Source organism: Chiloscyllium plagiosum, unplaced genomic scaffold, assembly GCF_037043375.1.
Source record: "Chiloscyllium plagiosum isolate Xiang-an unplaced genomic scaffold, Cpla_swu_hap1 HiC_scaffold_12, whole genome shotgun sequence".
NCBI lineage: Eukaryota > Metazoa > Chordata > Chondrichthyes > Orectolobiformes > Hemiscylliidae > Chiloscyllium > Chiloscyllium plagiosum.
In genome coordinates, this window is record NW_028270150.1 from 14,731,205 (window position 1) to 14,753,801 (window position 22,597).

At 42.9% G+C, this 22,597-nt stretch overlaps 1 protein-coding gene across 3 annotated transcripts in view; it reads right to left on the minus strand.

Annotated features, from left to right (window-relative positions):
* Positions 1–22,597, minus strand: part of ncam2a (neural cell adhesion molecule 2a) — a 1,585,154-nt gene that overhangs the window by 468,012 nt on the left and 1,094,545 nt on the right. For all 3 annotated transcript variants that reach the window (XM_043701406.2, XM_087992469.1, XM_087992470.1), the window contains 2 exons: positions 12,827–13,033; positions 7,287–7,430 (listed from right to left, as the gene is read on the minus strand). In XM_043701406.2, the coding sequence (XP_043557341.2) occupies positions 7,287–7,430; positions 12,827–13,033 (351 nt within the window). The remainder of the gene's footprint in view (positions 1–7,286; positions 7,431–12,826; positions 13,034–22,597) is intronic.

Consider the following 22,597-nt stretch of genomic DNA (forward strand, 5'->3'; position numbering starts at 1 on the left):
GTGTGGACCCATTGGGCTGAAGGGCCTGTTTCCACACTGTAAGGATTTGATATGTTTTTAAAAATTGCCATAAAAAATGCAAAAACTGAAAGGTCCACCATCAGAAGGCCATAGTTGCAAAAATACCAAAAGAAAAGAGCTAAGGAATCTGTACCTGAATGAAAGCATTCATCAGAAAAGGAATAAGCTGTTAGCACAGGTAGAAATAAACATGTATGATTTGATAGGAATGGTTGCATGATCACAAAGGCTGGGTCCTAAACATTGAAGAGTATTTTGAAAGATAGGATGCTAGGAAAAGCTGGTGGAGTAGCTGTGTTGATTAAGGATGTAGTTAGCACAGTATTGGAGATGATTAAGAATATATAGGTGAAAGTCCAGAAAATATCTTCGAGATCCTTGAAAATCAAGTGTGATCGGGAGGGAGGAAAATAAAACAATCATCAACATCAGGGAAAAGATGTTGAGAAAATCATTACATGTAAAGCTTTTCACTGTGCTACGTTATACGTGACAATAAATTCAATTTAATGCAATTCAAAAATTCAATAAAGGCTGACAAGTTCTCAGAACTGGGCGAAAGTGAGGACTGCAGCTGCTGGAGATCAGAATCTCGATTTGAGTGGTGCTGGAAAAGCACAGCAGGTCAGGCAGCATCCAAGGAGCAGGAAAATTGACGTTTCAGGCAAGAGCCCATCATCAGGAATGAGGTGCATTCCTGATGAAGGGCTTTTGCCCGAAACATCAATTTTCCTGCTCTTCGGATGCTGCCTGACCTGCTGTGTTTTTCCAGCACCACTCTAATCCCTCAGAACTGGCTAGCATGCATCCAAAGGCCTTAAAAGAAGTGTCTACAGAGCTAGTAGATACATTGGTTGGAATCTTGCAAAGTTCCTTAGATTTGGGAACATTCACATTGAATTGGAAATACTTAATGTACCAGCTTTATTCAAAAAATGAAAGAGGGCAAGCAGCTAATTATGGATCAGCTGGACTAATATCTGTCCTAGGGCAAATGCAAGGAGTCCTTAATAAGAAGGTTACAGTAGGATACTTATAAACTTACAACGTAGTCAGGCAGAGTCAACATGGCTTTGTGAAAGCAGGTCAGGAATCTCCGGTCCGAAACGTCAATTTTCCTGCTCCCCGGATGCTGCCTCACCCGCTGTGTTTTTCCAGCAACACACTCTCAACTCTGATCTCCAGCATCTGCAGACCTCACTGTCTCCATTGCTTTGTGAAACGGCAATCATATTTAACTCATTTAACAGAGTTTTCTTTTCAGGAAGTAACAAGGAAAATGGATGAAGGGGAGTCAGCATATGTGGTGTACTTAGATTTCCAAAAGGCACTTGATAAGGTACCACATCAAAGGTAATCACACAGGAAAAGTGCACATGGTGTCAATGGTAACATATTTGGGCATAAAAAAAAGGATTGCTTAGTGAAGAGGTGACAGATTAAAAACAAAAGGGTCTTTTTCAAGTTAGCACACTGTACTTAATACAATACAACAGGAATCATTGCTGGAGCCTCAGTCACTTACAACATATATCAAAGACTTTGTTGAAGGGACTAAATGTATGGGAGCTGTATTTGGTAACAAGAAAATAGGGCAGAAAGTAAATTGTCTAACAATAGAGACCCTGCTGCAGTATCTACCTGGAGAGAGCCCAGTACATAAATCAAAGCAAGCCAGAATACAAGAAAGCAAGTGATGAGCAAAGTAATGAAAACTTGGTGAGTATTGCAAGAAGAGTGAACTATAAAAGTAAGGCTGTTTTACTTTGCCTGTATAAGGCCACGATGAATTGGCATCTGGAGTACTGTGCACAGTTTGGTCTCAGGGAGGCATTGTCCTCTTGGTATTATCACTGGACTATTAATCCAGGGACCCTAGTAATGCCCTGGGCACCCAGGTTTGAATCCCACCATGGCAAATGTTGAAATGTGAATTCAAGAAACAATCTGGAATTAAGAGTCGAATGATGACCATGAATCTATTGTTAATTGTTGGAAGAAAAACATCTAGTTCACGAAGGTCCTTGAGGGAACTAAACAGTCATCTATACCTGGTCTGGCCTACATGTGACTCCAAATCCACAGCAATGTAGTTGACTCTTAAACTGCCCTCTGGGTAATTAGGGATGGGCAATAAATACTGGCCTTGCCAGCAATGTCCTTGTCCCATGAATGAATTAAAATAAAGTTTTGAGGAAATATAGAATTACATTAAAATCAGCTCAGAGAATGTTCACTTGACTTTTTAAGATTGAGAGCCCATTTTATGATAAAAACAGATGAACAGAATTGGGCCTGTATCCATTGTCATCTTGAAGAATGAGAGGTGATCTTATTAAAATGTATAAGAACCTGAGGGAAGGAGATAGGCTGGCTACATGGAGGATGTATCCTCTTATGGGAAAGATTTGAATGAGGGATACACAGTTGAAAAACAAGAGCTCCCTGTTTTAAGATGAAGAGAATTTGTTTTCTCTGAGAGGGTCATTAGTGGACGCTGGATCACTGAATTTATTCACTACAGAAAGGTCTTTTAATCTGAAATGTGGGCAAGAGTTATGGGGAACAGACAGAAAAGCGAATGAGTCCAAGACCGGATCAGCAATGATTTTATTCAATAGCAGAACAGGCTTGTTGGGCCTAATGGCCTAAGTTTCTTTATATGTTCCTATAAAACCGTTTGACTATTTAATAGTGTGCATCAAAGTTTTACATCAAAGTTACTTTCCCACTTGATCCCCTTACCCCTTAAGTCCCTTAAGAGTTGGAAACTCTATTGATCTCAGCTTGTAACACCCTCAAAGCCTGAGGATCCACTGTTCTCTGACTGAAGGGTGATTTTTTTATTCACCTCAGGATGAAATGGCAGTTCTCTCGTCTTTATTCTGAAACTGAGGTTCCCTCGTTCCAGCCAAAAATAAGGAGTGTATCCGCATATATGTTGTCAAACCCTCTTGGAATGCTCTATTCTGCAAGGGACGATAGCCCCATTCTACTTCTGAATCATTCCAGCGTAGACGTGAGTTGTGCATTAGGGACCCTGCAGAATCCTGATCATAGCTTCCTCCATAGGGAATTGACGATTCCACCAGTAATTTCCTCTCTACTTGGAATTGTGTAATTAAACCAATCCAAAAACCATTTAAATCAGAGAATCCGAGGGCTCTAATGAAGCTAAGTAAATAAGTCCTCAGGAAAAGTTAGACGATTACATACGTAGTCTAATCCCTGAGTCACTATTGAACCAATCATACTTACATCATACACAATCAACCATAGGTCTCCCATATCTCTTATAGCTCCTCAGGTCCTGACCTGACACACCCACAGACCCAATAGCCCCATCTTGTACCAGAGCTGATCCTGGCCTTACCCCTAGTACTGCCCAACTCTCCCTGATCCACAGTTCGGACCCACTCACAGTTTCCCTGCTGTTCCCTTCCCCACTCTAGCTGTGCCTTTTGCCATCACTCCCAAAGCAATCTACCTACCTTCATGGAAGACCCCATCTTTTCACAGTCCAGACACAGTCTAACTCTTCTTCTATACCCCCACCTACTAGCCAGCTCAGAGCCAGCATTTGCCTCCTTGGCTCTAGATTGGATCTGCCTCCACCTTAAAAGCAAGCCCCCAACTTCACCCACATGGGATGCGACAAGCCTTGCCCCCTTTTTCTTACCTGGACCTCTCTAGACTTGCTGCAACCCATCTTCCCATCCTCCAGATCCATTGCCCCCTTCATCCCTCAGACCCAACAGCCTCGCTCCCCACTCCAGACCCTCCTTATCTGGGAGATGAGGCATGCACCCTTCACTGTGACCCATTGGACATGATATCTCCCACCCACCCTGACCAACTTACACACTGCATTATTTATCTGAGAGCCTTGCCAACTTGCATGCTCCCCACGTGGCAACCAACCCACTAGCTAAGCACTTGGCATTCTACCACCTGGCACACCTGCTACTTGGCACCCTAAACACCTGGCACCCTTCTCTTATTCACTTAGTATTCTATCCATTTGGCACCCGACCCTCCGGAAACCTAATTTTCCACTTACCTCATGTATTTACTGTTTGACGGCAGCTTTCAAAGTGGGGTCTGTTTGTGATTCTGGACCTTTTACTTTCACAATACTTGTGGAAGCTGACCTCTGTGGAAAGGTGGGGTGGAGGTGGCGGGGGGAGCGTGGGGGGTGGGGGAGGGGCATGGGTTTGCTTTCCCCCAACAGTTGTGGCCCACAATATCACTAATAGAATGGAAATACTGCTCCGTATTTCTAAGGACCCCTGAATGGAATCAGTAATGCAGAACGCCCACCTTATGCAAAAAGAAAACATGGGTTGGAGTAACAATCTCCATGAGATTACCACTCTTTGGAAAATCAGATACAATATCATTTTCACAGCAATCACCTCAGTTCAGGAATCAATTTATTCGAACTTCTGTACCACTCACTAAGGCAACTTCTGAAAGTGTGAAACTCTACATAATTGTTATTCCAGGTAGATTTTAAAGCAACACTAAAGGCAACAAGATCTCTTTAACTCCAAAACCCTTGCAATGAAGACCAAAATGTCATTTGTCTTCCAAATTGCTTGCTGCATCTGTGTGTTAAGTTTCTTGTCAGAGGCCATCCCAATCTCTCTGAGTGCCAAAACCATCCATTGACTAGAAACAGAACTGGGCCAGCCATATGAATACTAAGGCTGGAAGAGCAGGTCAGAGTTTGGAATGCTGTGAGTAACTCACCTCCTTGCTCCCCAAAACCTACAAAGCACAAGTTTGGATCTAGTGGAGTACTCTCCACTTGCTTGTTTGACTCAAAAAACTTGTTTGAACATAAAAAATAAGAGCGGAAGTAGACCATTTGGCCCATTGAGCCAACCCTATCATTTAATACAATCTCGACTAATCTTGGGTGTCTTGTCATTCTTGCTCACTCACCATTAACTTTGATTCTTTGCAAGATGAAAAATATGCCCATCCGGCCTTAAAGCAGTACAACAGTAGAGCATCCACAAATTCCAAAAATTCACAATTCCACGAGTTGTTTCTCCACATCTCAGCCCTAAACGATTGGGAGCTTCGATATCATCCATAGCAAAGCATTTAAATTGATTGCACTCAGTTTCCTGGTCCAGGAACTCTGGAATTCCCTCCCTAGACCTTTCCACCCTTTTACCACACATTACTGCTTTAAGACAATCTTTGAAACTTACATTTTTGAGCAAGCTTTTTGTCATCAGCGCTCATATCTCATCACACAGCTCCATGTCAAATTAATCAAGTCTCTGTGATGTGCCTTGGGCTGGTTTATCAAGTTAATGGCAGCATATAAATGTTGCTGTTGAGTTGAATGTACCTATCGATTTCAGCCCTTTAGTCGGTAGCATTTAAGGTTGGCTTGTACATGAAAACAAAATGTGACATCTTGAGGGTAATGTGTAATAATAATGACAGTGATGCTATCCCCCTTGTGGTGTTGATAGCTTTGTTTAAGTGCAATTATCAACATTGAAATGCAACAACAGTAGACTGAATAAGTTTTGTGACAACACTGATCATATCAGGTTTAATTTAAAACAGCTACCGTCATGATGCTGCATGACTGGCACTGTCATATTATTTCATACACAGCTATCAGCTTGATTCAAATTGCCTCATTTAACTTGATATAGTGAAGACTGCGAACTCAAGGCTGATTATATACCTTATTGAGAATGCTTTCAGCACAGTGCCACGGAGTATCTGCACAATGGTGTGATCCTGTTTTTAGCAATTTAGAGATCAAAGTGAAAGACAGACCAAGGACATCACACTGGCTGAAAGGAACTTTTCAAAATACAGTGGTAAGTGGGGAAACAAGGATGAAGTGACAGTAACTGCAGTATTTAAAGGCCAGACTATTGTAAGAGTAAGGACATATAAAGCATGGAATTCTAGGCTTGGAGATTCCTGCATTTTGTTAGCCAAATGCACATGAAAGCTGGGTAAAACCAATCAGATGGTTTAAACTTTGTGCCTAATCAAGCAGTAGAGGATGCAGAGCCTTTTACATAGAGGCCTAGGACTAGAGTTTCAGTCTACTAAAAATGGTAGGTGGGGTCTGGAGGTAGAGGTACCACTCTCATTTTCAACAGATCAAACTTTTATTAGTGGGAACAAGAGGGTGGGGCATGAAACATACAGACAGAAAGTCTGAACTGAGTAGGCCCATTTGAATCTAGTGCTTAATTCACATAGATCCCAGTTTAACTTTTGCAAGGGCCTTAATCTTCAACATATGCACACAAATTGATTGAGTTGATGTAAACTTTCTTAAAGAGTGATTAAGATCTGTGCAACTGTCATGATCTTCAGGTTTTCTTTAAATCCTTTGTTCATTTCACATAAAAATAAAAGTGTGCAGTTGTCAGTAAGAGTTAAATAAAAACCCTTTTCTGGTTTGCTTTGGTTTACAGACGGTTTCCATAGAGACTTGTTTTCGGCATTTTACTGTGGGTTGCCATTATTCCATTGTGAATGTTTGACTGAGTTTCAAACGCTACAATTAATTGAGTAAGATGATCCAATGTCACAGTTTGATTGGCTGTCTCAAGATTTTAGGAAAGGATTAGCTTTCCTTGGCATTTGATCTGATAAGACACGTGTCAAAATTAGAGTGGCACTGGAAAAGCACAGCAGGTCAGGCAGCATCTGAGGAGCAGGAAAATCAATGTTTCAGGCAGGAGCCCTTCATCAGGAATGCCGATTTTCCTGCTCCTCGGATGCTGCCTGACTTGCTGTGCTTTTCCAGCACCACTCTAATCTTCAGTCTGATCTCTGGCATCTGCAGTCCTCATTTTCGCCTGATAAGAAAGAGAGCATGTTGTGATATTTCTTTCATTGTCAAGTGTGTAGGAGTGAAAGTTGCATTCTATTGTCTTAATTTATTTTAAAAATCTCCATATGGCTCCTGCGATGTGTCCATGAGGGATAAAAGATGAATGGATGTGGAAGTAGCATAGATACATGCGGGCACGGACAGGTTTTGGGAAGGGTGTGAGTTGGCATGGAGGTAGCTTAGAGTAGTCGTGAGTTTTGGGTAGCAGGGGTTGGAATGGAGGACCATGGTAGACAGGTAGAAGATCTTGCATTGGCATTGAGCTGGCATGGGAAGGGTGCAATGAAAATGCTTCCTTTCTTAACAGCCACTGTATCAAGAGTTTGAAGAATTCACAAACAATTTGGCAATTCGAGTTTTTGACAGCCTGGGTACTCACCACTCAGCTCAGTGATGATATCTCTGTTATTGTGAAGCCAAGTTACTATGGGTGCGGGAGAGCTGTTTACTTCACATATCACCACAGCATCGTCTCCCTCTCTGAACTCCTGGGGAGACTTGATTTCATGAAAGGTCAGCTTTTCTGTGGGTAGAGTGTAGCAGGAAGAAAGAAAAAGAATCACATCAATATTCCAAGATCGCCCATTTGCCTGTATCTGTGTGCAATAGCACAGAGTTATACAACACAGAAACAGACCCTTCTGACCGACTCGTCTACACCAACCAGATATCCTAAACTGATCTAATCCCATTTGCCAGCATTGGCCCATATCTCTCTAAACCATTCCTACTCATGTACCTATCCAGATGCCTTTTAAATATCGTTACTGTACCCACCTCTACCACTTCCTCTGGCAGTTTGTTCTCATACATGAACCACGTTCTATGTGGTAAAGTTACCCCTTGGGTCTCTTTTAAATCTCTCCTCTCTCAACTTAAACCTATGCCCTCTGGTTTTGTACCCCTTTACCCATGGAAAAGACTTTGCCTATTCACCCAATCCATGCCCCTCATGATTTTATAAATCTCTGCAAGGTGACCCATCAGCCTCTGATGCTCCATTGTAAAAAGCCCCAGCTTATTCACCCTCTCCCTATAGCTCAACCCTGCAATCCTGGCAACATCCTTGTAATGAGCAGAAAATAAAATATAAGACTCATTTTAATCAATGTGCAATGAAATCAGAACACTTTGAAAAGCAAACTTAAGGTTTCAAGTTGCAATATCATATTTGCAAAAAATAGTAGCAATGTTCATTTCTTTTATGTAGTAAAGCACATCAGGATAGAATTTCCACTCTCTTTGTTGTTATTACCACAAATTGCCTGAAAACAATGTACAAGGTGCAGGAATTTTAATCACACATTTTAATGTGAACAAATCTAATTTCTGCAATCATTTGCATTGACTTAAAAATTATCGCACTCGGAACTATCTTTTCCAGCTAATTCGGGCATGAACTCTCGATGAATCAATCACCATGACAAACTTCAGTCAATGTTTTGGGGCTTGTCCATAGACTTTCATGAATTAGGCTGGACTTCATGCACACAAGGACTAAACATGTTTTTAAATCTACAAAAGTTTATTTTTCAAGCTACTGAAAAGATTAATACTCTAATATAACTAGCAAACAGTTGTGTGCATTTCTTAGAAACCATTTTCTGTCATTTTAACCTGGGTAACTCACAAGTGGTCAATTGGTACTGTGATTCAAACTGCATGCCTTTTTATGCTGAATCGATCTTGTCAATCATACTAGCCCCTTGTTACCACACGAGGGATATATTTTAAAACTACATTTTCTTAAAAAGTTAGTTATATTTTAAAGCCGCACAATCATGCTGATGTTGTCATGCAATGATAAATGAAAGACGTTATCAAATTGAGTGGAAATTTGAGATCAAATTTGTCCAGGTTTGCGATGCAGTTGAAGTGGAAATTCTAACCCTGCCATATCTATACAATATTTAACTTAAAGAATTACATATAGCTTGCTCTCTCAGAATGCTTTAAGCCACAGGTAGATAATGACCCATTACTTTCACTTGAACAAAACATTACAACTATGATGAGGCACAGAGATTAGACCGTACGAGGTAAGAACAGAAGTTAGCCATTCAGACCATCAGGTCTGCTTGCCCATTCAATGACACTATGGCTGATCTGATAATCCTCAGCGTCAATTTCCGTAACCCTTGTTTCCTTTCCTGAATAAAAATCTGTCCATCTCAATTCCACTGAGTCACGACCCTCTGAGAGAAGAAGTTCCTCCTCATCTCGCTACTGAATGTGGAACCTCTTATTCTGAGATTATGTCCTCTGCTCCTAGATTCTCCCACAACCTTTCCTCATCTATCCAGTCAAGTCCCTAAGAATTTTCAATGTTTCAATTAAATCACCTCTCAATTCCAATTTTCAATGAGTATAGAGCCAATCTACTCAACCTTTCCTCATACCCATTCCTGGTTTCAGTCTAGTGAACGTTCTCCTTCGATAACGAGTTGGCAACTGTTCACAATATTCCAGCTGTGGTCCGACTCATGCCTTGCATTGTTTTAGTGTCCATACTAAACATAAGTCCAGCAGAGATGAGCGAACAAAGTTAAAGATGTTAATAGCACAGAGAAAAAGGCTGCTTGCCTTATCGAGTCTGAGTCAGTTAAAAACAACCACCTAACCACTCTCATCCCATTTTCCAGCACTCGGCCCACTTTCATGTATGCCTTGGCATGTCAAGTGCACATCTAAGTATTTCTTCAATGTTATCAGGGTTTCTGCCTTTACCCCCTTACTCGTGGTGTGTTCCAGATTCCCATCGTCTTCATGGTGAAAAACAGAAGTCCTCACATCTCCTCCAAATATCCTGCCCCTCCCTTTAAATCTACATCTCCTGGTTATTGATCCTTTCAATAAAGGGAAAGGTTTCTTCCTGTCTACCCTGTGGATGTTTGCATTTTTTAATCCATGTCAATCATGTCGCCATTCAGTATTCTTCACTGCAAGGAAAATAACCTCAGTCTAGCCAATCTCACTTCATAATTAAAACTCTCCAGCCCAGGCAACATCCTGATGAATCTCCTCTACACCCTCTCCATTGCTGCCATATCCCTCCAATCATTTAGATTCCAGAACTGCACACAATACTCTAGTTGTGGCCTAACCAACATCTTGTGCAATTCCAGCATGACTTCCCTAACTTTTAAATTTTATGCTTAGGCTAATAAGCACAACTATCGCACATATTTTCTTAACCATTGTGTCTACCTGTTTTGATACCTTAAGAGACCTAGTGACCAGGCGTGGGGAGGGTGCTGTCGCTAACTGTGATGTCTCAATGAATAGGGTCAACTCGCTAAACAAAGAGCATTCTACACTGGGGCAGCACTTTTACCATCCAAAGAATTATGGAACTCAGTCCTGACACTTTTCTGTGGAACCGGACTAATTTACTGTCTCAGAGTGCTACGCCCTATCCATTCACTCTCACTGCATTTCAATGATTGTTAGCAATTAGACAGTTGTGCCAATATTTACACTCAAAAGGGGAATTGGGTCAATGCTTTAAGGAAGTGAAAGAACAATGGGAAGAAAACAAGTGGACTAGAATCGATTGGATTGCCCTGCCTAAGGGCTAGCACAAACATAACAGACTGAATGGTCACATTGATTGATGCATCATTTTATCATTCCGCGATTCCCGACCTATACAGACCTCTTTCCACTTAACCTGACACTCACTCGTAGCAGTTCCTTTAGTGCTGATTTCTCTTTCCCTGCCTCTCATTGCTACTGCATGCCCAGGAAGCTGCCTTATATGTCATACACCTTTCAGTGATGGACTTTAACCAAGTCTGTATCTTTCCCTTTTAATTCTGCAATAGTATGCATTTCTGTATGCTCATGAGGGACTGATTTGCCGGTCCATAGAAACTGCAACAAATGTTAGCTTGTAGCAGAAGATTAAAGTGATTAGAATGATGAAAAGCCTCATATAATTCGCAAATTATCTTTGAAATCATGGAAGTGTGGTTATTTCTGGATCTTCCATTATTAGTCAGACAATAAAAGTGATTATTTCACATACACAATCGTCCTGTTCACAGAGCCAATGCAACACTTAATAATGTCACTTTAACCCTTCCTTGTGAATTCTTGGATGTTATCACTTGGCTATTCCTCTTCGGTGTGAAATCTGACCTGAAGGTCCCAGTCCTCTTCTATTCATCTCTTAGCTTTAATATCAAACAAAATATCAGCTCAAAAAGGAAATGAGTTATTGTGCATTTCTACACACACATACCCATGATCTACCTATCCACTGGCCTGTCAATACAACACTCTGTAATTGGATATTCACTCCCACAAATCAGCCAAGCCGCTCTCCCATGTACACTAAGGGATAATGGCAAAGAGTTGGCCATGCAACATCGCGCACATCAGTCTGTGAGTTTGTGGAAGGTTGGGAGAGTATGTAATGACCCAATTGTCTTTCACTTTCCTCACTGCCCACTGCATTTCTTGGGTGTCAGATGTGAGAAAGTTTGTGAGGCTGCTATGACAACACAGCTCAAAAGTGGGTAGAAAAGACACCACCACCAGGACCTCTGCTGCATGTAATAGTCAAACCTGCTGAGGATGGTGGATGCCCCTCTATGTTGGTTTTTAGTCTAATCATTTAGCTTTTAAACTTCTGTCTGAGACTAAATTACTGCATGTCATATTACTCCTTGCTTCCCTGCCAGCCCCCTCCACAACTTGGTCGACAGTCCCAATTGGAAATGAACATCAGGGACTCACCCCTCCCCGTTTTGCACCAGGAATTACCTCATTCCCACTGGGCAGTCAGTAGTTGGGCATCCAACACATTACTGGATGGGCTGAGACATTTAGGGCAGGTCTGCAGACTCCTAGCTTCGTTGTGGTTCATTCATTTCAATATGATACATAAAATCCAGCCCACCATCCCCTATGTTAGATAGATAGATATGATTGATACATCAATAGATGGATAGATAGATAGACAGACAGACGGACAGACAGGCAAATAGATAAATAGATAGATAATAGATAGACAGGCAGGCAGACAGGTAAATAGATAAATAGATAGATAATAGATAGATAGACAGGTAAATAGATAGATAAATAGATAGATAATAGATAGATAGGTAGATCGATAGATAGATAGATCAATAGATAGATAGATAGATAGAAAAACAATCTATCCATCTATCTATCTATCTATCTACTTGTGTCATGCCTGTTTATCTCTGTTTATCACTGTATCCATTTATTGTTTTTACAGTTTTTGGCCTATCATCTCCTTAAGGTTCCTGATATTCAGAACAAGTGACCAAACTTCATCAAAAAGCTTACAACAATGAGGTCAGTTTTAACTCGATGTCTGAAACACTAATACAAAAGCTGGGAAGCAACTTGAAACTAACTTCAGCGCTGATGCAGAGAGAAGCCACTTTGCACTGATACTGCATTGGTGATCTTAAGGTGATTTTAGTGAAACTGTACTTGTGCAAGCACTGAATGGGATATTGTGCTGCTGTTGGCCTTGACACATAGCTACTGTGATAGCACAGGACAAATAACACTGTAACCATCGTGTTCTATGTCAATTTCATCAGAAATATAATCGCCATACTATCATCAAAATAATCAATCTCATGCAGCAAAATTGGGAAAAATAGTTCTTAAGTCCAGGTGCTGAGTTTGACCCCTAGTTGGAGCAAAACACTTTTGGAATGTTAGGTGCTGAGTGTTCCTGTACTGGACTCTTTTGCAAAACGTGGCTGATTTGTTGCAGCATCATATCAAGAGCATTTAAATTATTAATGTCTCACTGGCAATCTTTGTATTTGCATAGCTTCTTTTGTCTTCAGCTTCGTACATGCACTGCTGGAACAAGCACAAGACAGCATGTGATTAATGATGCAATTATGTTTTACAGCTCCTGGGTTTACTTACTGTAAATTTCCACCAGGATTGTAGCTTCCTGAGACTTTCCATTGACGTCTAACACCTGACACTGATAGATCCCAGCATCCTCCTCGTTGGCATTGTAGATGGTGAGCCTTGATCGTATCCCCTCCGTCTGTACCACAACTCTTTCGTTGGAGACGACTTTTTGACCATCAGGACTGTACCATTCTATACTGACAGGCTCCCCAATTACTAGAGGAGAAAATAGGAGATAAATCAATGGATTGTACATGATCCCATTGTGAAGCCCTGTAAATTAATGTTGTTTTCATTGACTGCACCTCTGGGCCCACGTTTTCAACCAACCAATGACCCCTTCTCCCGCCTCCAACACACCCCATCCACCTGGACGCCCCGTGCCAGTCTGTTACCCGCCCTCGACCTCTTCATTTCTAACTGTTGCTGTGACATCGATGACCTCAACCTGTCCACCCACCCCAACCTCCCGCCCTCACAAAGTGCAGCCCTCCACTCCCTCTGCTCTAACCCCAACCTCACTATCAAACCTGCAGACAAAGGGGGACGCAGTAGTAGTGTGGCCCACTGACCTCTACATCGCTGAAGCCAGGTGCCAACTCACAGACACACCCTCCTACCACCCCCTCATTCATGACCTCACCTCCCATCAACAAACCATCATCTCTCAGACCATCCACAACCTCATCATCCCAGGGGATCTTCCACCCACAGCCTCCAACCTCATTTTCCATGAACCCCGCACTGCTCGATTCTACCTCCTACTGAAGATTCACAAACCTGACTGCACTGTTCGACACATTATCTCAGCCTGCTCCTGTCCCACTAAAATCACCTCTGCATACCTTAACACTGTCCGGTTCCCCTTAGTCCAGGAACTCCCTACCTACATTCGGGACACCACCCATGCCCTTCAACACCTCCAAGATTTTTGATTCCCCGACCCCCAATGCCTCATCTTCACCATGGACATCCAGTCCCTGTACACATTGATCCGCTATGATGAAGGTCCCCAAGCCCTCCGTTTCTTCCTCTCATGCCGTCCCAACCAGTACCTTTCCACCAACACACTCATCCGTCTGGCTGAACCGGTCCTCACCCTCAACAACTTCTCCTTCCAATCCTCCCACTTCCTCCAAACCAAAGGGGTAGCCTTGGGCACATGCATGGGACCCAGCTACGCTGGCCTCTTTGTTGGGTACGTGGAACAGTCCATCTTCCACAGTTACACCAGCACCATTCCCCACCTGTTCCTCTGCTACATCGACGACTGTATCGGCATTACCTCGTGTCCCATGAGGTGGTCGAACAGTTCACCAACTTCACCAACATCTTTCAACCCAACCTCAAATTCACCTGAACCATCTTGGACACCTCCCTCCCCTCCTGGACCTCTCCATCTCCATCTCTGGTGACCGACTAACTACAGACATCTACTACAAGCCCACCGACTCCAACAGCTACCTAGACTACACCTCCTCCCACCCTACCTCCTATAAAAACACGATCCCTTATTCCTAATTCCTCCGCCTCTGCCGCATCTATTCCCAGGATTACCAATTCCACCTTAGAAAATCCCAGATGGCTTCCTTCTTCCAAGACCGCAATTTCCCTTCCCAGGCCTCTCCATCAACCCAGACCCCAATCCAGGCACCTTCCCCTGCCACTGCAAAACCTGTGCCCACACCACTCCCCTCACCTCCATCAAAGACACCCACATCTGTACAGAAATTTACATGTACCTCCACCAATGTCATCTACTGTATTGGTTGCACCCGGTGTGGTCTCCTCTACATTGGGGAGACAGGAAGTCTTCTTGCAGATCGTTTCAGAGACCATCTCTGGGACACCTGCACCAATCAACCCCACCGCCCCGTGGCTGAACACTTCAACTTCCCCTCCCACTCCATCAAGAGCATAGAGGTCCTGGGCGTCCTGCATCGCCAAACCCTTACCACCTGACACCTGGAGGAAGAACAACTCATATTCCACCTTGGGACCCAGAAAACCACAGGGGATCAGTGTGAATTTCAATAGTTTCCACCTTTCCCCTCCCCCCACATTATCCCAGTCCCCAGCCTCCAACTCGGCACTGCCCTCTTGACCTGTCCATCACCTTTCACATCTATCCGCTCCACCCTCCTCTCCGACCTATCACTTTCTCCCTCACCTTCATCTACCTATTGCTTTCTCAACTACCTTCCCTCTAGCCCCACCCTCCCCCCATTTATCTCTCAGCCACCCGGCCCACAAGCTTCATTCCTGATGAATGGCTTATGGCTGAAACATCAATTTTCCTGCTCCTTGGATGCTGCCTGACCTGCTGTTCTTTTCCAGCAATACACTCTCAACTCTGATCTCCAGCATCTGCAGTCCTCACTTTCTACTGCACATTGAGTCCATGTCAGTCAGCTCAGATGACTGGTTTATGCTGCAAAATGATGTCAGCAGCATGGGGTTTAATTCCCTTACACAGCAGCTGGAATTCAATTCCCTCACACACCCGCTTGGGGTTTAATTACCTCACACACCTGCACGGGGTTTAATGCCCTCACTCACCAGCTGAGGTTACTCTGAAGGTCTAACATTCTCAAACCCTCCCCTGGTCTGAGGTGTAGTGACCCTCAGTTTTAACCAGCACCCATAGTCTCTAATATGTAGCCATCCTCTGAGACAATGGTGACTTCTATCAATTTATGTGTGTTGCCTCTACTGCCATGATACACAACTGATTCTTACCACGCTTAGGACAAAGAGAATTAGACTGTAAACAGTGCCAATGTTGTCCACATCCCCAGAACAAAAGAATGTTCAGAACCACACAATTCTCATGTGTTATTGGAGAGGTTTTAGTTTTGAGGTCAGGTCAGGGAAGCAGCAGTTGTTGTCCTTGAAGAGAGACTTGGACATGATTACAACAGGTTTAGATACTGCAAACAAAGGATTAGCCAAAGGTACAAGGAACACAGACTTACATTTTTTGGGAAGGAAATGCAGAGAAGAATGCGATGAAGAATTTCTTTAGGCAAGTGGCAATAACCTGGACCTTGTTAACTAGGCGGGAGGTCTATGGAGAAACGGTGAATGGTTTCAAAGGGACTTTTGAGAATTTGATGCAAACAAACTGTCAGTGTTACAGACATGGAGTGAGGGAATGGGACTGATTGCATTGCTGTACAGAAAGCTGGCGTGATCTCAAGGACTGAATCACACATTTCTGTGTCTTAATGATGCTATGCCTCTCCACTTGCTCTCTCATTCCATTCTCTTCTGAGATGGACAACAAAGATCCCAGAAGTGAGAAGGCAAGAATGCTCCACTCTGCATCTAATGATACATCATCTGACATTGTTGGCAAATGATGTTAAAGGTGTCTTTTAAATATTAATAAAATATTTGTGACATGATGGTCAGAACATGTCAACATGATATATCAAAAGGTCCTGGGATAAAAAAAATCTGATCACTGTATATCTGTGAAAATGTCCTGTACATTGATCTGAGTTATCAAAAAGGTTTTTAAAAATCATTGATGCATTTATTGTGTCAGTGCAACCAGACATAGTCAGCTCACCTCAAGTGATTAAAAATCAAAGGTCAAGCTAATACCAGAAACATTCTCTAGAAAGGAGACCATTTGGTCCAGCATTTCTACACCTGCTCTTCAAATGAGCATCTCTGTCCTGTGCCAATTTCCTAGTAGAAAGTGAGGACTACAGAAGCTGGAGATTCAGAGTCAAAAAGTGTGGCGCTGGAAAAGCACAGCAGATCAGGCAGCATCTGACGAGCAGGAGAGTCGATGTTTCAGGCATGAGCTCTTGATCAGGAATAAGGAGGTGGCCCAGGTGGGCTGAGAGATACATGGGAGGGTGGTGGGGCTGAGGAGAAGGTACTGGGAATGCGATTGGTAGATAAAGGTGGGAGGTGAAGGTGATAGGTCGGAGAGGAGGGAAGGAAGATGGACAGGTAGGACAGGTCAAGAGGCCGGTGTTGAGTTGGGAGGCTGGGTCTGGGATAAGATGTGGGTTGGGAAAATGAGGAAACTGGTGAAATCTACATTTATACCTTTACCACACACCCTCGCATAATATCTCGAGCCAAATAATCAAATAATGCTCTTTTCAGTGACTCAATTGAACCTGCCTCTACCACATTTCCAGACAGTGCATTCCATATCCTAACTACTCACTGTGTGAGAAAACTTTCTCGCGTCACCCTTGCTTCATTTGTACATCATTTTAAATCTCTGCCTTTTTATTCATTTTTCTTCTTCAAGCAGACAAATTCTCCCTATCTACTTGGTCCAACCCCATCATGATTTGGATTTCCATTAAATCTCTTCTTAGTCGCCTTCTCACTCAGAAGAATAATCCCAATGTTTTCAATCTATCCTTATCACTGAAGGTTCTCGTTCTTAGAATCATTTGTGTAAATTACTTTTTCACTCTCTCCAATACACTCACATCTTTTTCCACAATCACCTGATGAAGGAGCAGTGCTCCGAAAGCTAGTGCTTCCAAATATACCTGTTGGACTATAACCTGGCCTTGTGTGATTTTTAACTTTGTATACCCCAGTCCAACACCAGTGTCTCCGAATCATCTTTTTCATAATGCCACAAATCTATACCACACTCCAGTTGAGATCAAACAAGTGTCATATACCGAATCATTTGCCCATTCATATTCTTTCAAACATTTTTAAGACCATAAGACCATAAGATATAGGAGTGGAAGTAAGGCCATTCGGCCCATCGAGTCCACTCCGCCATTCAATCATGGCTGATGCGCATTTCAGCTCCACTTACCAGCGTTCTCCCCGTAGCCCTTAATTCCTCTAGACAACAAGAATCTATCAATCTCGGCCTTGAAGACATTTAGCATCCCAGCTTCCACTGCACTCCGTGGCAATGAATTCCACAGGCCCACCACTCTCTGGCTGAAGAAATGTCTCCGCATTTCTGTTCTGAAATGACCCCCTCTAATTCTAAGGCTGTGTCCACGGGTCCTAGTCTCCTCATTTAACTGAAACAATTTCCTAGCATCCACCTTTTCCAAGCCATGTATTATTTTGTACGTCTCTATTAAGTCTCCCCTTAATCTTCTAAACTCCAACGAATACAATCCCAGTATCCTCAGCCATTCCTCATATGTTAGAACTGTCATTCCAGGGATCATCCGTGTGAATCTCCGCTGGACACGTTACAGTGCCAGTATGTCCTTCCTGAGGTGTGGGGACCAAAACTGGACACAGTACTCCAAATGGGGCCTAACCAGAGCTTTATAAAGTCTTAGTAGTACATCTCTGCTTTTATATTCCAACCCTCTTGAGATAAGAGACAACATTGCATTCGCTTTCTTAATCACGGACTCAACCTGCATGTTTACCTTTAGAGAATCCTCGACTAGCACTCCCAGATCCCTTTGTGCTTTGGCTTTATTAATTTTCTCACCATTTAGAAAGTAGTCTATGCTTTTATTCTTTTTGCCAAAGTGCAAGACCTCACACTTGCTCACGTTAAATTCCATCAGCCATTTCCTGGACCACTCTCCCAACCTGTCTAGATCCTTCTGTAGCCTCCCCACTTCCTCAGTACTACCTGCCTGTCCACCTAACTTCGTATCATCGGCAAACTTCGCTAGAATGCCCCCGGTTCCCTCATCCAAATCATTAATATATAATGCGAACAGCTGTGGCCCCAGCACCGAACCCTGCGGGACACCGCTCGTCACCGGCTGCCATTCTGAAAAAGAACCTTTTATCCCAACTCTCTGCCTTCTGTTAGACAGCCAATCCTCAATCCATCCCAGCAGCTCACCTCGAACACCATGGGCCCTCACCTTGCTCAGCAGCCTCCCGTGTGGCACCTTATCAAAGGCCTTTTGAAAGTCTAGATAGACCACATCCACTGGGTTTCCCTGGTCTAACCTATTTGTTACCTCTTCAAAAAATTCCAACAGGTTTGTCAGGCATGACCTCCCTTTACTAAATCCATGTTGACTTGTTCTAATCAGATTCTGCTCTTCCAAGAATTTAGAAACCTCATCCTTAATGATGGATTCTAGAATTTTACCAACAACCGAGGTTAAGCTGATTGGCCTATAATTTTCCATCTTTTGCCTTGATCCTTTCTTGAACAAGGGGGTTACAACAGCCATCTTCCAATCATCCGGGACCTTTCCTGACTCCAGTGACTCTTAAAAGATCTCAACCAATGCCTCTGCTATTTCCTCAGCCACCTCTCTCAGAACTCTAGGGTGTATCCCATCAGGGCCAGGAGATTTATCAATTTGAAGACTTTTTAACTTTTCTAGCACTATCTCTTTCATAATGGCAACCATACTTAACTCAGCCCCGTGACACCCTTTAATTTTTGGGATATTACTCATGTCTTCCACTGTGAAAACTGACGCAAAGTACTTGTTAAGTTCTCCTGCTATTTCCTTATCTCCCATCACTAGGCTTCCTGCATCAGTTTGAAGTGGCCCAATGTCTACTTTTGCCTGTCGTTTGTTTCTTATGTACTGAAAGAAACTTTTACTATTATTTCTAATATTACTGGCTAGCCTACCTTCATATTTGATCCTCTCATTTCTTATTACACTCTTTGTTATCCTCTGTTTGCTTTTGTATCCTTCCCAATCTTCTGATTTCCCACTGTTCTTAGCCACTTTATAGGATCTCTCTTTTTCTTTAATACATTTCCTGACTTCCTTTGTCAGCCAAGGTTGTCTAATCCCTCCCCGGTTAATCTTTCTTTTCTTGAGAATGAACCTCTGTACAGTGTCCTCAATTATACCTACAAACTCCTGCCATTTTTGCTCTACTGTCTTCCCGGTTAGCCTCTGCTTCCAGTCTATTTTAGTCAGTTCCTCTCTCATGCCCTCATAATTACCTTTATTCAACTGTAACACCATTACATCCGATTTTGCCTTCTCCCTTTCAAACTCCAGACTGAACTCTACCATATTATGGTCGCTACTTCCTAAGGGTTCCCTTACTTTAAGATCTTTTATAGAGTCTGGTTCATTGCAAAGCACTAGGTCCAGAAATAGCCTGCTCTCTTGTGGGCTCCATGACAAGCTGTTCCAAAAAGCCATCCTGTAAGCATTCCATGAATTCCCTTTCTTTAGATCCACTAGCAACATTATTTACCCAGTCCGCCTGCATATTGAAGTCTCCCATGATCAATGTAATCTTGCCTTTCTGACATGCCTTCTCTATTTCCCGGTACATGTTGCGTCCCTGGTCCTGACCACTGTTAGGTCTATACACAACTCCAATTATGTTTTTTTTGCCTTTGTGGTTCCTCAATTCCACCCACACAGACTCCACATCATCCGACGCTATGTCATTCAATACCATAGATTTAATTTTGTTCTTAACTAACAAGGCAACCCCACCCCCTCTGCCCACCTCTCTGTCTTTTCGATAAGTTGAAAAACCATGGAGGTTTAACTGCCAGTCCTGACCCCCCTGTAACCAAGTCTCTGTGATGCCTACTACATCATAATCATTCACTATTATCTGTGCCATTAGTTCATCGGCTTTGTTATGAATGCTACGAGCATTCAGGTAAAGTGCCTTAATGCTAACTTCCTTATCATTAGAGATGTTGGAAGTCATATGTCCTAAGTTATCCTTGCTTTTTACTGCATTCTCAGTCTGCCTCAATTTTAAATCCGCCTGGAAACATGCTATCCTGCTGCTTATCTTGCCATTTACCTCCATACTCCCTGTTGCTTTCACTTTCCCTTCCCCCCACAACTCAGAAGTTTAAAGTTCTACTGACCACCCTATTTATCCTCTTCGCTAGAACATTGGTACCTGATCGGTTCAGGTGGAGACCATCCCAACGGTACAGATCCCCCCTGTTCCAAAACTGATGCCAATGCCCCATGAAGTAGAATCCCTCTTTCCCACACCAATCCCTTAGCCACGTGTTTACTTGCCTAATTTTCTTGTCCCTATGCCAATTGGCACGTGGCTCGGGCAGTAATCCGGAGATTATGACCCTTGAGGACCTGTGCTTCAATTTCCTGCCTAGTGCTTCGTAATGCCCAAACAGGTCCTCCACCCTAGTCTTGCCTATGTTGTTGGTACCAACGTGGACCACAACAACTGGATCCTCCCCCTCCCGCTCCAATATCCTTTCAAGCCGGTCGGAGATGTCTCGCACCCTGGCACCGAGCAGGCAACACACCATGCGAGACTCCCAATCCGGCTTGCAAAGGATACTATCTGTCCCCCTAATTATAGAATCCCCTATAACCACTACTTGTCTATTAGCTCCCCCTCTTGAATGGCCTTCTGCACCATGGTGCCTTGGTCAGTTGGCTCATCCTGTCCAGAGCCCTTTTCCTCATCCGAACAGGGAGCAAGAATCTCGTACCTGTTGGACAAGGTCAAGGGCTGAGGCTCCTCCACTCCTGAACTCCGGTTCCCCCTACCTGCCTCACTTACAGTCACACTCTTTTGTGCCTGATCACTAGCTGAATGTGAATTACTTAATCTCCCAGGTGTGACTGCCTCCTGAAACAAAGCATCCAGGTAACTCTCCCCCTCCCGGATGTGCCGCAGTGTTTGAAGCTCAGATTCCAGATCATCAACTCTGATCCGGAGTTCTTCCAGCAACCAACACTTGCTGCAGATGTGGTCACTGCCGTTCACAATGGGATCAGCCAGCTCCCACATCATACAGCAACAGCACATCACCTGCCCAGCCATCTTTAGATCCTTTTTATGGATCAACGTTTCTTTGAAAGTCTGTCATCAAACTTGTCATTCGTTCAATCTCCAGAATACATCTTGTGCAGATCATATCATTCCCCCAAGTTTCATGTTTATATTTTATGCAAAAGCTTAGAGTTCCCATTGATCAACAGTACACGTGTCAAGTTAAAATATCCCAAACGTTTTGCTCTATTTTTATCAATTATCCTGTATTTGTCACGTATTTCAGTTTCCACAGATAAGTGCTATCATAGACTACGCCAGATCACTCAAAGCATTCTTAAGCAGGCAGCCCAGACCATTACTTTGCAATTTGGTTTGGTAAATAGACAGTGAAAATTACCCAGAGTAAGTTAGCGAGGTTGACTACCAGGTTTTAATACAGACAAAAATTTATTCACAAAATTACATAATGAAACACAAAGAACAGAATAAGGAACCCCTACAGAACTCAGTCTATCCAAATTAGACTTAATTATGCTGTTCAGAATATACATAACAGTCCCACTAAGCAAACCTCTTTAAAACACAGTTTAAAAAAGGAACGGATGCTTACAGGTTGAAGTTAGAAGGGCAGAAAGAGAGAGAGCCTGTTCACACAGTCCACTGCTGAACTCCCAACTAGTTCTGGACTGAGTTGCTCAGCTGGAGAGCTGACCACTCCCCTTTAATTATTCAGGTCACTTCTAAAACATGACCACTTTGGCCTGAAGTCTCATCTGTTTACATATAAACAAAAAGGAGTCTCAGCACCCTTTAATCTCGGTACCAAACTAGTCTAGTCGGAGTCAGGACTGTTTACAACCTCTCTAAAAAATATCAAGGGCCCATTATCCTTGAGAAAAGGAACAACTTTTAGAAAAAAAGGACCAGCTTTGTGACAATACCAGCTCTGTCCTTTTGCCCAGTGGCATATTCTCAGCTATGATTCCATTGTACAAATGCAGAGTTGATACAAACTGGTCATCTCACTTCATCTGTGTGTGAAGTTGATTCTCTGGATTCTGACTGATCAATATTGATTGCATGAGCTAATAATATCACATG